Raw genomic sequence first — 16,240 nt, forward strand, 5'->3', positions numbered from 1 at the left:
CTGTCCTCGCCCCTCCCCACCCCCATCTTTTCTGTGATCGTTTTGGCCTTTCACTGGTGACTCGTTCTTCCAGGGCCCATTTCTCTCCCCTACCTGGGTTTCTTCTAACCTGGAAATCTAATGACTAAATCACACTAAAAAGTCAGTAGCTCCTGTGGATTACATATCCCAGGAGCATATAGATTTTGAATTTTGAATTTTGAAAGAAGCTCTGGGTGGAGATAATATTGAGGCAGAGACTAGAAGATTTGAAAGGACTACTTTCTGTGTGCAGGCAGGGCCTTGGCTAGAGATAGATGAGTCTGGGTCAGGCAGGAGAGTGAGAAGTTCTGAGGTGAAATGAAGGAAGCCCTCAGAGAATGCTCCTCCCACCTTGAATCTCATCCCCAGGGTCTTGCTGTCCCATTCTTGGTGCTGGGTGGATCCAAACCCAGGAGATGGGGGCAAGCATCCTGGGATGGCGGAGGGCACTCTCCGGCAGATTCTGCATGTGCCCTCAGATGCTCAGCTGCAGACCTCTGAGGAGTAAAGGGGGCAGACCCACCCACTTCGCCTCCAGGCTCTTTCCTTCCTGTTCCTGTTCTATGATGGGGCTCCCTTGCCAGCCTTCAGATTGAGAAGTCAGATGAAGTTTTGAGAAAAGGAACCTGGTGGGTGACAGAGATGGGTGGAGAGGCTGGGGAAAGGCTGTTTACTTCCTCCTTTCTAGTCAGCTTGGTCCCTTTAGGGCTCCGGATATCTGTGGTGACTTGTCCACTCCAGCGTGGCATCATGTGGCAGCTGCTCCTCCCAACTGCTCTGCTACTTCTAGGTAAGTCAGGGTCTCCCTGGTTGAGGGAGCAGTTTGAGATGCCTTGGGTTCAGCAGGGACCCCTTTTCGGGCTAGGGATGAGACTCCCACCAAGGGATGGGACCCCTCACTACATCTATAGCCATGGATTGAGCTCCTAGGACAAGCCAAGATAGGGCTAGAAATGAGGAGAATGCTGGTTCCAATTCAAGCATACTCATGAGTGAGGCCAGTAACTTCACCCCTCTGGGTCTCAGAATCACTATGTGGAACTGAAGAGTTTGGATTAGATGGTCCCTAAGGTCTGTCTCTTTCAGTTCGACATTCCAGTGTTCTCCTCTATGACTTTTAATTTTTACCCTTTCTTGTGGGGATATGGGTTGAGGCTGTTTCTGTGGTTTGGTTCAGGGAAATTCAACCTGTATGCTTAATTTGTGAGTTTGCACAGGGAGCAAGGGGTAAGGGAGTAGTGTTGAAAATAGGGATTTGGGTTGACATTGGTGCAAGAGGCATGAAAACTGGAGACCAGAGAGCAGGTAGCAAGAAGGTTTCCACTAGAAACATCCCGATTCTTGGGAACATTGGGCTTCTGGGGCAGGGGAGGGCAGGGGAATTTTAAACTCACTCTACATTCTAATCACTCTGATCTCTGCCTCTACTCAATGTTTGATTTACTCTTTTTTCTTGCAGTTTCAGCTGGCATGCGGGCTGGTGAGTCAGCTTCATGGTCTTGGATTGACCCAGTGGGGCACGTATGGGGACATATGATATTGTGGCAATAAGATATTGGGAAATGCTTCCTGAATGGGAAAATGCTGACGTGGGGTTAGCAGGGATAGTTCCTCCAGTACAGCAGAACTGGGCCCTATGCTTCTCTGGCCAGTTTTTCTCAAGATACTGAACAGGCCAAAAATGGGGCCAAGATGCTCTAAAACTGAGTCACCAAGCATGGGTTTGCAATGAGCTCATTCTAGCTTTGAGGGTCCCTGGGAATGGCAGTGTAGAGCCTGCTCCTCTCCCTGTCCTCACCCCACATTCTCTTGGCTCCTCAGAAGATCTCCCAAAGGCTGTGGTGTTCCTGGAGCCTCAATGGTACACGGTGCTTGAGAACGACAGTGTGACCCTGAAGTGCCAGGGAACCTACTCCCCTGAGGACAATTCCACACAGTGGTTTCACAATGAGAGCCTCATCTCAAGCCAGACCTCGAGCTACTTCATTGCTGCTGCCAGAGTCAACAACAGTGGAGAGTACAGGTGCCAGACAAGACTCTCCACACTCAGTGACCCGGTGCAGCTGGAAGTCCATATCGGTGAGTTGATGAAGGGAAAGAGGAAAATCACCAATAAAGGGTGAAACAAAGGGTGCTGAAATACTTGGGAAGAGCCAGAGATGATATTCTTAGAGATAAAAGCTAAGATGAGATGATCTGTGGTCCCACTGAATGGTATCAGGGTTGTAGTCCTAGCTCTAAGTAGGTCTTGGGCAAAATGTCAAAGCCTGTAAGACAATAGATATAGGACGGCTGCACTGCACAATTCCAGGAAGCACCATATGGAATGCATACAATGTGAATGTGTCATGTGAAGGTTAGGCCTTGGCATAGATGCTCAATAATATTTATTTATTTATTTTCATTTTTTTTTAATTTTATTTTTTGAGACAGAGTCTCATTCTGTCACCTAGGCTGGAGTGCAATGGTGCAATCTTGGTTCACTGCAACTTCTGCCTCCCGGGTTCTAGTGATTCTCCTTCCTCAGCCTCCCGAGTAGCTGAGATTACAGGTGCCCGCCACCACATCCAGCTAATTTTTGTATTTTTAATAGAGACAGGGTTTCATTATGTTGATTAGTCTGGTCTCAAACTCCTGACCTCAAGTGATTCACATGCCTTGGCCTCCCAAAGTGCTGGGATTACAGGCGTGAGCCACCGCGCCTGGCCAATAATATTTATTGAATAAATTTATGAATTTGGTGTTAGGACCTCAATCTCCTCCTCACTCTCAGATATGTAATGCCCTAAGCAACCTCGCAAAGCAATCCTATTGGCCTAGCATCGTATCTTTCTCTCTCCTCATCAATGCTATACTCAAACCTATACTTAAGCATAAATTTGGTAATGTGATATCTCTTCCAATAGAGGCAGATATATGTTCAGTCTGCACATTAATCATGAGATGCAAGTCCTTGTGTACTATTAACAGAATATAGACAACAGACACAGGTAGGAGAAACACTTCGAAGGCAGGGGTCTTTCCTGGTGTCCCTACAATCTTACCACATAGCCTGGTCCCTGCAGTGTCACCCTGCAAACCAAACTCTACTTCCATGGCTGTTCCATTCATACAATGTTTATGGGTGGAACAAGCCTTGGGGGAAGAAGGGCATAAAGAGGTGGATCTGCAAGAGAGCTCCATGGAATTGGGCCTCTGAAACTGATTTTTATGGCTCTTTGGCCTCTGACAGTACCACTCAACTGACATGGTTTTCACTCTCCAGAGCTACAAGAAGGAATGTCCATTTCTTTTTTTTTTTTTTTTTTTTTGAGACAGAGTCTTGCTCTGTTGCCCAGGCTGGAGTGCAGTGACCGGATCCCAGCTCACTGCAAGCTCCTCCTCCCGGGTTTACGCCATTCTCCTGCCTCAGCCTCCTGAGTAGCTGGGACTACCGGCGCCCGCCAACACACCCGGCTAATTTTTTTTTTTTTTTTTTTTTTTTGAGACGGAGTCTGGCTCTGTCTCCCAGGCTGGAGTGCAGTGGCCGGATCTCAGCTCACTGCAAGCTCCACCTCCCGGGTTTACACCATTCTCCTGCCTCAGCCTCCGGAGTAGCTGGGACTACAGGCGCCCGACACCTCGCCCGGCTAATTTTTTGTATTTTTAGTAGAGACGGGGTTTCACCGTGTCAGCCAGGATGGTCTCGATCTCCTGACCTCGAGATCCACCCGCCTTGGACTCCCAAAGTAATAGGATTACAGACATGAGCCACTGCGCCTGGCCTGCATTCTTTACTTCTTTCAGGCAGAATTTCTTTATTTCAATCTAGTCGGCCCTGCAGTCCTTTATTCTTAGCCTATTGTAGCACTCATTATATGGTATTGTGATTATTTCTGAATATTTATGTTTCGGTGTCTAGACTTAGATTCTTTGAGGCTGAGAACTATATGTCCAGTCGTCTGGGTATCTCCAGTCTGCAGTGTGTCATACATAGTGAGTGCTTGATGAAATATCACTTGAAGGAATATACATATGGACATTCACTGAGTCCATGACAGCACAGATTGGAACAAGAATGTTCCTCCAAAGGCCACCAGACTATATACTAACCATGACTTTATGCTAATAATGTTTCATCTCTCTGCTGAAAAGTAAGTGGATAGATAGGCACATGGCTTCTTTTGATAAATGATATATCTTAATAGGTAATAAAGATTACTTTCTGTTTAGCAAACCTTTGTGGTAGAGAATCATGACCAACACACGGCCTACCAATTTTGTTTAGCATCAGGTAGTAGATTTTTAAAATTATAGTAATTCAACCTGAGAATGTAGATTTAAAAAATAAAATTATAGTAAAGTTTATTTTGTTCTTATTACAAAAGCCATTTGGGGTCAATTTCAAAAATACATAAAAGAAAACAGGAAAAATTTAAAATGTCCTTCAGTCCCACTCCTTCAGAGAAAGCCCCTGTTAACATGTAAGTGCATACCCTTCTTTTTTTCTGTGCATAATACTTTTTAAGATATTTTAAGTATTATGCTTTTTTTTTTTTTTTTTTTTTTTGAGATGGAGTCTCGCTCTGTCGCCCAGGCTGGAGTGCAGTGGCCGGATCTCAGCTCACTGCAAGCTCCGCCTCCCGGGTTTATGCCATTCTCCTGCCTCAGCCTCCCGAGTAGCTGGGACTACAGGCGCCCGCCACCTCGCCCGGCTAGTTTTTGGTATTTTTTAGTAGAGACGGGGTTTCACCGTGTTAGCCAGGATGGTCTCGATCTCCTGACCTCATGATCCGCCCGTCTCGGCCTCCCAAAGTGCTGGGATTACAGGCTTGAGCCACCGCGCCCGGCCTGTATTATGCTTTTTTAACTTAACATTGTCTCATGAATATTTTCTTATGCCATTATAATATTTATCTACAATATCATTATTTTTTAATTATTCAGGCCCTTTCCCGACCATGACTTCATGTTCTCTCTCTGTGAAGTCTGATTACTTGGTGACATGATTGTGAGAATAAGCTCTGGCGATATAAGAATTTCCTTTCTTGAAGGCCATGCTCAGTAATAAAGTTGGTCTCATTGAGGCCCTGTGACACCTCAGAAACCACCAATCGCCACGCTGAGCACTACCAGTCATGCCCTTCCCATTCCTGATGTTTACATTAAGTTCTCCTTCACAATTTCTGCAGCCACTCTGTGGCCATCATCACCTTATTCCTGACTGCCACAAGAGTCTTTCAATATTCCTTCGATTGCCTATTCCTTCTGAAATCTACCTTTTCTCTAATAGGGCAAAAAAATCATCATTTTCAAATGCAATTTTTACTCTGATCTAGAACTTACTATGACTCCTTGTCACCTGCCACAGCAAATCTAAGTCTAGCACTTACGGATCCTGCAGATATGCCCTTCGTTGCTTCTCACTTACCTCCTTGCTTAGTCCCTCTGCTCTAACTCTGTGTGTTGATCATATGTGTGTGTGTGTCCCTCTTCCCCATTAGACAAAGGTCTTGGTATGACTTCAGTTCTCTTGTAGGGCCCCATCAGCTCTTCCCCAAAGGGAGCTATGCAGGGTTGACTCCCAATCCGGCTTTCCCTTATGACCCAGAATCTGGATGGTACATGGCCCCTTCACAAAGCTCTGCACTGAGAGCTGAGGCCTCCCGGGCCCGGGGTGTCTCTGTGTCTTTCAGGCTGGCTGTTGCTCCAGGCCCCTCGGCAGGTGTTCAAGGAGGAAGACTCTATTCACCTGAGGTGTCACAGCTGGAAGAACACTCTTCTGCATAAGGTCACATATTTACAGAATGGCAAAGGCAGGAAGTATTTTCATCAGAATTCTGACTTCTACATTCCAAAAGCCACACTTAAAGACAGCGGCTCCTACTTCTGCAGGGGACTTATTGGGAGTAAAAATGTATCTTCAGAGACTGTGAACATCACCATCACTCAAGGTGAGACATGTGACACCCTGGAATGCCCAGGGAAGTTGAGTTGGGAGGAGATTCCCAATTCTTACACACACTTCTTCATATGCTGGTCCCCCCCGGTGATCAGCAGGAGGTCCCAAAAGTCCCTGATTGCAGGGTAAGTTTGCATCTCTCTTTCGGTCCATTCTTTTGGGGTAGCTAAGAGGTGTCATTCACTCTGCAGCATGATGGCAGGAGCAGAAGCCACATCTCCTCCCCAATAAATACCTCTGTCTTTCCTTACCCTAATCACACCCACGATGTCATATGTTCCTATCATACTGGTCTCCTTCTTATCCAAGCCTTTTAGCCACAATCCAAACTGGCAGGAGCCCCTCATCCCCTCACAGAAAGAGCCTAGAACCTGGGTTCCGGCTCTGCAGCTAATTAACCATCTGACCAGAGGTGAACCACTTAGTCTCTCTGAACCCCAGTTTCTTCTGCTGTAACAAAAATAAGCTGACATTTATTGGGCACCTTTCAGTGTGCTAGACTCTGTGCTAAATAATTCTTTACACGCACCTGGTTTGACTATCATAGTGGACCTTCACAACATGAGATAGGTAATATTTATTCCATTTTACAGATGAAGTAACTGAGGTGCTAAAATAAATAAGCTGTCCCTAAGGTCACATCAAAGACTTCAAAGCCTGTATATTTAACCATTAAGTAAAAGATCTGAATAAACACTAACCTCTTATGATCCCAATTAAGTCATCCACAAAACATCTCTAGTTTCAGCACCAGCCTCCAGAATCATAGCTCTAGAGTGGTATGCCTGGACTTTCCAGTTTCACAGAACTTCTATCTGTAACTAGCCCAAGACATAAATTGTAAACAATTTGCATGTAGAAAGGCAGCAAAACACCTTTTGAGATTTCTTTCTTTTTTTTTTTTTTTTGAGACAGAGTCTCACTCTGTCGCCCAGGCTGGAGTGCAGTGGCTGAATCTCGGCTCACTGCAAGCTCCACCTCCCAGGTTTTACGCCATTCTCCTGCCTCAGCCTCCCGAGTAGCTGAGACTACAGGCGCCCGGCACCTCGCCCGGCTAGTTTTTTTGTATTTTTTAGTAGAGACGAGGTTTCACCGTGTTAGCCAGGATGGTATCGATCTCCTGACCTTGTGATCCGCCCGTCTCGGCCTCCCAAAGTGCTGGGATTACAGGCTTGAGCCACTGCGCCTGGCCACCTTTTGAGATTTTGACACTACAATGTCACAATTTGTACCAAAATAATTTCATGACACTTTAAACTGAAAATAAATACTCCCAAGTGGTTAGGGAAAGAGAGTGAATAAAGCAAATGGGGTAACATGAAAACAATGAGTGGATCTGGGTAAAGTACATATGAGATTTCTTTTTTTTTTTTTTTTTTTTTTTTTTTTTTTTTTTTTTTTTCAGACGGAGTCTCGCTCTGCCGCCCAGGCTGGAGTGCAGTGGCCGGATCTCAGCTCACTGCAAGCTCCGCCTCCCGGGTTCCCGCCATTCTCCTGCCTCAGCCTCCCGAGTAGCTGGGACTACAGGCGCCGCCACCTCGCCCGGCTAGTTTTTTTTTGTATTTTTAGTAGAGACGGGGTTTCACCGTATTAGCCAGGATGGTCTCGATCTCCTGACCTCGTGATCCGCCTGTCTCGGCCTCCCAAAGTGCTGGGATTACAGGCTTGAGCCACCGCGCCCGGCCGAGATTTCTTTATACTATTCTGGTAATTTTTTTTAAGTTTGGAAATATATCAAAATCAAGAGTTTAAAAAATTGAAATACAAAATCAACAAATCTGTCCCAGTTTCTAGACAATAGCATTGTCTGACAATTTCTTAACTATCACACAAAACCTAGCTTACAACCTAACTTGCTAATGCTCCCTGTCACATCTCTGTCAAACAAGCAGGAGCCTTTGCTAAGTGTTTGGTGAGCTGTCCTCTGCTCAGATAGCACTAAGATCAGGAACCAATGGGAGGAAGCAATACTTTCCCCCAGACTTCTCCACCATTCCTACCACTTGTCTTTTGGCAGGTGTCAAAGACTCTACTGGTGACCTCACTGTTTGTTCCAAATATCTGCCTTAGTGACTCTTTTTTTTTTCCATCTCTCCACTTCTCCTAACAGATTTGGCAGTGTCATCCATCTCATCATTCTTTCCACCTGGGTACCGAGTCTCTTTCTGCCTGGTGATGGTACTCCTTTTTGCAGTGGACACAGGACTATATTTCTCTGTGAAGAAAAACATTCCAAGCTCAACAAGGGACTGGAAGGACCATAAATTTAAATGGAGCAAAGACCCTCAAGACAAATGACTCCCATCCCGTGGGGGTAATAAGAGCAGTGGCAGCAGCATCTCTGAACCTTTCTCTGGATTTGCAACCCCATCATCCTCTTTAGGCCTCTCCACAAGCAGCAGGAAACATAGAACTCAGAGCCCAGATCCCTTACCCAACTCTCGATTTTTCCTTGGTCTCCAGTGGAAGGGAAAGGCCTATGATCTTCAAGTGCCTACAGGGAAGTCCCAGTGAGTAGCTACATTCGTTGGTATTGAAGTTTCAGAGCTACACAAACACGTTTTCTGTCCCAACATTCCCTCACAGGAAAGCAACAATACAGGCCAGGGATGGTAATCCTTTAAACATATAAAACTTGTTCCTATTATAAATTACCCAGTTTAGAAGGAAAAAAAGAAAATAATTGTTCCTAAATAAATGGATAAGTAGAGTTAATAGTTGAGGCAGGGCCATACGGAGTGTGGGAACTGCTGGGGATCTAGGAAATTCAGTGGGACCAATGAAAGAATGGCTGAGAAATAGCAGGGTAGTCCAGGATAGACTAAGGGAGGTGTCCCCATCTGAGCCCAGAGATAAGGCTGTCTTCCTAGAACATTAGCCGTAGTGGAATTAACCAGAAATCATGACGGTGGGGTAGAATTGAGTCTTCCAGGGGAGTCTATCAGAACTGGACCACCTCCAGGTATATAATGATGAGCCCCCTTAATGCTAGGTGTAGAAAATGGTCCTAGGAAGGGGACTGAGGATTAGGGCGGGGGTGGGGTGGGAAAGAAAGTACAGAACAAACCTTGTGTCACTGTCCCAAGTTAAGCTAAGTGAACAGAACTATCTCAGCGTCAGAATGAGAAAGCCTGAGAAGAAAGAACTGACCACAAACACACCGGAAGGAAAGGACAGGAGGTGAAAATACTTTTTTGACCAGGGTAGTAAGAAGGGCAGGGACTGTAAAACCACCTTTTCTGTTTCAATATCTAATTCCGGTATAGCTTTGTTCATTGCATTTATTAAACAAATGTTGTATAACCACTACTAAAAGTACTACTGAGCTTCACTGAGTTAAATTATGAAACTTTCAAATCTTTCATCATGTCACTTCCAATGAGGTGGGGATGGAGAAGACCGTTGTTGCTTATGAAAGAAAGCTTTAGCTGTCTCTGTTTTGGAAGTTTTAAGTACAGCATTTCTTGGTTCCAATAAAGCATTTTACAAGATCTTGCATGCTACTCTTAGATAGAAGATGGGAAAACCATGGTGATAAAATATGAATGATAAAATTATTTCTTCTTCCCTTTGTCCAGGACTGTAACAGAGATTGGTTTGGATTGGTGAGAAACACCCCCTCCTCCTAGCAACCATCTCACCACAACTCTTAAGAATTAGCTAGCTTGCTTTCCAAATCTTGCTGAGACAATTGGGTTAAGGCGGATTCTTATGGGAAGTATGGGATAGGAGGGTGAATAGGCATTAGAGATAGTTTCAGAGCATTGGGGCAGATAGGAGAAGGTACAGCTACACAGGAGGTAGAGGCCTGGGCAGAGGTAGAGGGTCAGCCTGATTGTATGAATTATGAGCTATATACCAAGACGATTCAAGCTAGATTACATACATAAATATTACATAAGATTCAGACATGACACAAGTGCATTTGGAAACCTTGGACATTAAACTCACATTTATTTACCACCTACAATGTGCAAGTTTGAGTTCAGGTGCTGAAGATATCAGATGAAAAAATACAGGGGTCATTCCCTGGAGAAGCTTTATTTCTAGTGAGAAAAACAGTTAAATAGGAAGAGAATGAAGAAAGGGCTGCAGAAAAGAGGCTTGATTTGGGGGATGTGGTCATGAAGGATGAGTAGGAGTTTGCTAGGCAAAGAAGAGAAGAAAAGCCCAAGGTTCATAGGCAAAGATTTAAAACCAAGAAAGCAGTTTGGTTCTGTGTCGCTGTGGGAGAGGAAAGAGTTTCAGGGCCAGATGATGAAGGGCATTGCCTTCCAAACTAAGGAGATGGTATCAGACCCTGCAGTACATTGACGGATTTTAAGCAGACCAGGTTTGTACCCTATAGTATTTTAGAAGGATTCTCTGACAACTACTTCATGGATGGACGGGACAGGAGAGTTGAAGACAGGAAGCCAGCTAGGGCGGCAAGGCAGGATGCAGTAACCCAAAGGCAGCAATAAGGAAGTAACTGGCGGTGAGGCTGGAGAGGAAGGTGCTTAATCAATAAGGTATTTAGAAGGCAGACTCTCCAAGAATTGGCAGCCAGCAGTACACGGCGTAACTAAGGACCAGGTTCCACACATAGTGCCCGTTTTCTGAGTTAGGAAATAGAAAAGCAAGGCAGGCACAGGTTTGGTGGAAAGACAATTCGTTTTAGGATTATTAGTACTTACTTCCTTTGGTCAGTAAATTTTCTTAAAGATGGAAGTTTCATAACGTAACTGCACTGGTTAAGCAGCTAAAAGTTAAAATTACAACCCTAGTCGGAAAAACCAATACCTCAAAATTACCCGTACAGCACTAAGGCGGAAGAGGACAGTGTGAACTACACGATGCTGAGGTCAGCTGGCAGGGCTCCCGGCTGGTTTTGAGAGAGCCGCGGTCCCAGCGAACCGGGTGGTTAGCATCGAAAGCGGTTTTTCAAAGTTTCTTAAAAACCTGAGTTTTACAAAACGTCACTTCCGTCCCTGGGTGGGCTCGAACCACCAACCTTTCGGTTAACAGCCGAACGCGCTAACCGATTGCGCCACAGAGACGGACGTTGGGGGATTTGGCTGCCAACTCACTTCACTGAAGAAAAAAGGCTCACTCTACGTCTCCAAAAATAACTGAGGCTGATTTGAAACCTGTGACACAATCAGTTTTCCGTGCTTCAGGGCGCAGTTCATAGCCCTGAGCGAGGCAGGTCTTTTTTCCGCGCTAGCACTTGCGTAGATCTGGAACAGGACTCAGCTTCCACCAGAAGAGGCTGAGAAAAAGGAGAGCAGAAGAGGATGCAGGAACGAAGGGTCTTTGGGGAATCTAAAATGGATGCTCTCTGTGGGTTCGGGGGTTCAGTTGATTTTGGTCGGAGAAGTACGACGATAAGCTTTTTTTGCTGATGTAGACAATTTATGTATGCATGTGCACACGTTTAGTGCTGACTCATAATAAGCTTATTATCGTGAGCATTAAAAATACTTTCTTATGGGTCCAATTACGTCCAGCAAAATGTGATATCTAAGTAAGTGAGTTTTGTATTACAAAATTGGTCTTCAACCCCCGCTGTTTTGAAAGATTTCTACCGGCATATTAGACACGCAGGCAGAACACGGAGCTTAAAAAGCCTGTAACATTCCAATTAATGGTATTCAGCTTGGAAATAAAAAATATTTTTTAAAAAAATGCCTGCAATTTAAGGACTTTCATACTGATATATCCAGATCCAAATATCTGAGGACAGAGACCCCTAATCCCACCACCATCGACCTAGGGAACCTCGTCAGTGCTGGGTCTAAAAAGCTATTTTTTTTCTTTAACTCTTTTTTTATATGTTTACTTTAAGTTCTAGGGTACATGTGCACAACGTGCAGGTTTGTTACATATGTATACATGTGCCATGTTGGTGTGCTGCACCCATTACTTCGTCATTTACATTAGGTATAGCTCCTAATGTTATCCCTTCCCCCCTCTCTCCATCCACAACAGGTCCCAGTGTGTGATGTTCCCCACCCATGCACACGTATGTTTATTGTGGCACTATTCACAATAGCAAAGACTTGGAACCAACCCAAATGTCCATCAATGATAGAGTGGATTAAGAAAATGTGGCACATATACACTATGGAATACTATGCAGCCATAAAAAAGAATGAGTTCATGTCCTTTGTAGGGACATGGATGCAGCTGGAAACCATCATTCTCAGCAAACTATCGCAAGAACAGAAAACCAAACACCATATGTTCTCACTCTTAGGTGGGAATTGAACAATGAGAACACTTAGACAAAAGCCATTTTCTATATTGCCCAAGACCCAGGGTCTCTCCATAGCCTCCACACAGAAGCTCCTTTCTTTCTGCCCTGCCATCCTCTGTCATCAGTGGGCTCCAGTTTAGGTGCAGGTGGAAGTTTTAAAGGATGTTCAGTGAAATGAGAAGACACACAAACATAGATATGCATATGCAGAAATTATATATGCATATATGTTTATGTGTACATATATTTTATATCTTATGTAAAATACATATATGTGTATCATATGTATAATAAATAGGTAAATAAATAAATTTGCCAAATGACCTTTAAACTAGAGTCATTTATTTTTATTTTTTTATTTTTTTATTTTTAAAATTTTTTTGAGACGGAATCTCGCTCTGTCGCCCAGGCTGGAGTGCAGTGGCCGGATCTCAGCTCACTGCAAGCTCCGCCTCCCGGGTTCACGCTATTCTCCTGCCTCAGCCTCCGGAGTAGCTGGGACTACAGGCACCCACCACCTCGCCCGGCTAGTTTTTTTGTATTTTTTAGTAGAGACGGGGTTTCACCGTGTTAGCCAGGATGGTCTCGATCTCCTGACCTCGTGATCCGCCCGTCTCGGCCTCCCAAAGTGCTGGGATTACAGGTTTGAGCCACTGCACCCGGCCCATTTATTTTTATTTATTTATTTTTAATTAATTTGTTTTTTTGAGATGGAGTCTCAGTCTGTCGCCCAAGCTGGAGTGCAGTGATGCAATCTCGGCTCACTGCAACATCCAACTCCCGTGCTCAAGCAATTCTCCTGCCTCAGCCTCCTGAGTAGCTGGGATTACAGGCATGGGCCACCATGCCCGGCTAATTTTTGTGTTTTTAGTAGAGATGGGCTTTCACCATGTTGGCTAGGCTGGTCTCGAACTCCTGACCTCAGGTGATCCTCCCGCCTCAGCCTCCCAAAATGCTGATTACAGGCGTGAGCCACGGCGCCAGGCCTAGAGTCATTCCTTTTTTTGTTTGTTTGTTTGTTTTTGTTTTTTTGAGTCATTTCTTTTATACTTTAAATTTTTGTTTTTGCTCTTTTGCTCAGACCTGTGGAGCCGGCAATATGGGCAAGTGTTCTGGACTGTCTACCGCCAGAAAGCTCCATAGTCACCAACAGGATCAGAAGTGGCATGGTAAACAGTACAACAAAGCCCATTTGGGCACAGTCCTGAAGACCAGCCCTTTTGGAGGTGCTTCCCATGCAAAGGGAATTGGGCTGGAAAAAGTAGGGATTGGAGCCAAATAGCCCAACTCTGCCACTGAGAAGTGTGCCAGAGCCAAGCTGATCATCCAGCATAAGCTAGATGCTGTGGTCTCCACTGGCACAGCTTGTCCTCTTGTTACAGGATGGAGGCTGTGAGGCAGATGAGAGAATAGCAAGAAAATCACAGCTTTTGTACCTGATGATGGTTAATTGAATTTTATTGAAAAAAATGATGAAGTTCTGTATCGGGGGAACCAGCCCCCAATATTTCAATGTAGGTTCTTTTCTATTTTCCCTAAGTGTCGGCCAGTCTAAGAAATAAAGAGAAAGAGTACAAAGAGAAGAATTTTACAGCTGGGCCGCCGGGGGTGACATCACATATTGGCAGGTTCCATGATGCCTACCTGAGTCACAAAACCAGCAAGTTTTTATTAGGGATTATAAAAGTGGAGGGGGTGTACAAACAGGGAGTAAGTCACAAAGATCACATGCTTCAAAGGGCAATAAAAGATCACAAGACAAGGCAAGGCAAAATTAGAACTACTGATGAGGGCCTGTGTCCCTCTGTGCATGCATTGTCTTGATAAACATCTTAACAGGAAACAGGGTTCGGGAGCAGACAACTGGTCTGACTAGAATTTACCAGGCTGGAATTTCCCAATCCTAGTAAGCCTGAGGGTACTGCAGGAGACCAGGGCATATTTCATTCCTTATCTCAACCTCATAAGACAGACACTCCCAGAGCGGCCATCTGTAGACCTATCCCCAGGAATGCATTCCTTCCCCAGGGCTATCAATTATTAATATTCATTGCTGGGAAAAGCATTCAGCGATATTTCTCTTACTCACACATTTGTCTGTAGGCTCTCTGTAAGAAGAAAAATATGGCTCTATTCTGCCCAACCCCATAAGCAGTCAGACCTTATGATTATCTTTCCTTGTTCCCTGAAAATCGCTGTTATTCTGTTCTTTTTCAGGGTGCATTGATTTCATGTTGTTCAAACACACGTTTTACAATTTGTACAGTTAACACAATCATCACAGGGTCCTGAGGTGACATACATCTTCAGCTTACAAAGATGACAGGATTAAGAGATTAAAGACAGGCATAAGAAATTATAAGATTATTGACTGGGGAAGTGATAAATGTCCATGAAATCTTCACAATTTATGTTCAGAGATTGCAGTAAAGACAGGCATAAGAAATTGTAAAAGTATTAGTTTTGGAAACTGATAAATGTCCACAAAATCTTCACAATTTATGTTTCTCTGCCTCGGCTCCAGCTGGTCCCTCTGATCCGGGTCCTTGACTTCCTACAACAGTTCTGGTTGCTGGATTTGGCAGACAAGGTCATGCTGTTGGTGATATTCCTGGAGTCCACCTTAAAGTTATTAAAGTAGCCAATGTCTCTCTTTTGACCCTATCAAAAGCAAGGAGGAAAGACCAAGCTCATCAGCTTTAATGGTGAAAACCCAATAGTAATACTTTTTCATTCACCAAAATAAGTTGTTTTTAAATGTCCTTTCTTTTCTAAAATTAAAATTATGATAGAAGACAGTTTTGTGGCTATTTGTTTTATGAATTTCCTAACTTGGCAAAATGAAAAGTTGACCACCCTATACTAGTAACCAACTTTATTGATGTCATTAGAGACAGGGTCTTGCTCTATCACTTAGATTGGAGTGTAACTGCACAATCATAGCTCACTGCAGCCTGCAACTCCCGAGCTCAAGCAATCCTCCCGCCTTAGCTTCCCAAGTAGTTGGGATTACAGGCTTGAGCCACCTTGCCTGGCCAGTAACCAACATTATGGGGAAATTTTGTTCATCTGTGAAGTTCAGGTTTGGAACTATCACTGTTTGCTTTACCTCCATTATTGGATTGACAGCAGAAATAAAAAGTTATTAGTTTCCAGTTGATTGTGAATATACATACATTTCCTATGCTTCATTTTACATGTATGTGACAGCAGTGCAAAAGCAGGAGAATAGAAAGGAAGAATTTTAAAAGAATAAGTGAGGTCAAAAGCACAAAACGAAGTGGTGAAATAAGCTCAAATATATCAGCAATTTTATTTGGAGGGTGGGTGGACAGAGTCTTTGTCACCCAGGCTGGAGTACAGTGGTGGCATCTTGGCTCACTGCAATCTCCACCTCCTGGGTTCAAGCGATTCTCCCACCTCAGCCTCCTGGGGACTACAGGTGCACGCCACCACACCCACCTAACTTTTAGTAGAGACGGGGTTTCATCATGTTGGCCAGGCTGGTCTTGAACTCCTGACCTCAAGTGATCCACCCGCTTCAGCCTCTCAGAGTGCTGGGATTACAAGTGTGAGCCACCATAACCTGGCCTATATTAGTAATCATAATAATGCAACTGAACAAAACCTTCCAGTTAAAAGATAAAGTGAATTTTTAAGATCAATTTTATTCTGTTTAGAAGAATGACATTAAAACATAAAGAAACAGAAAGATTAAATGGAAAAGGGAATGCCAGGAATATTCTAACAAAAAGAAAGTTGGCATATAGCTATATAATATCAGACAAAATAAAGTTTAAGGAACAATGCATCGTTAGGGATGAAGATGGTCATCATATAATAAAAGATTAAACTGATGAATATGTAACTGATAAAATGGCATTAAAATATGAAAGCAAGAATTAGGCCTACAAGGGAAAATGAACAAATCCATCACCACAGTGAAAGAATTCCATATACTTCAACCCTTACTATATCAAACAGAGAAAAAAATTATTAAGCATATTTTTTCTTATTTACTTTTATTAAGCATATGAATG

General features: G+C 43.9%; 1 protein-coding gene and 1 non-coding gene across 2 annotated transcripts; one reads left to right on the forward strand and one right to left on the reverse strand.

Annotated features, from left to right (window-relative positions):
- Nucleotides 1–442: 442 nt before the first annotated feature.
- On the forward strand, nt 443–9,516 carry LOC104671953 (low affinity immunoglobulin gamma Fc region receptor III). The gene is given in 6 exon segments (XM_010375596.2): nt 443–518; nt 521–811; nt 1,481–1,501; nt 1,843–2,100; nt 5,697–5,954; nt 8,073–9,516. Coding segments are annotated over 6 exon segments (1,077 nt in total). The 5' UTR covers nt 443–457; the 3' UTR covers nt 8,261–9,516.
- Nucleotides 9,517–10,927: 1,411 nt separating this feature from the next.
- TRNAN-GUU lies at nt 10,928–11,001 on the reverse strand. Its single transcript has one exon. It is a non-coding gene; the product is annotated as a tRNA-Asn (tRNA).
- Between the last annotated feature and the right edge of the window lie 5,239 nt (nt 11,002–16,240).

Source organism: Rhinopithecus roxellana, chromosome 8, assembly GCF_007565055.1.
Source record: "Rhinopithecus roxellana isolate Shanxi Qingling chromosome 8, ASM756505v1, whole genome shotgun sequence".
NCBI lineage: Eukaryota > Metazoa > Chordata > Mammalia > Primates > Cercopithecidae > Rhinopithecus > Rhinopithecus roxellana.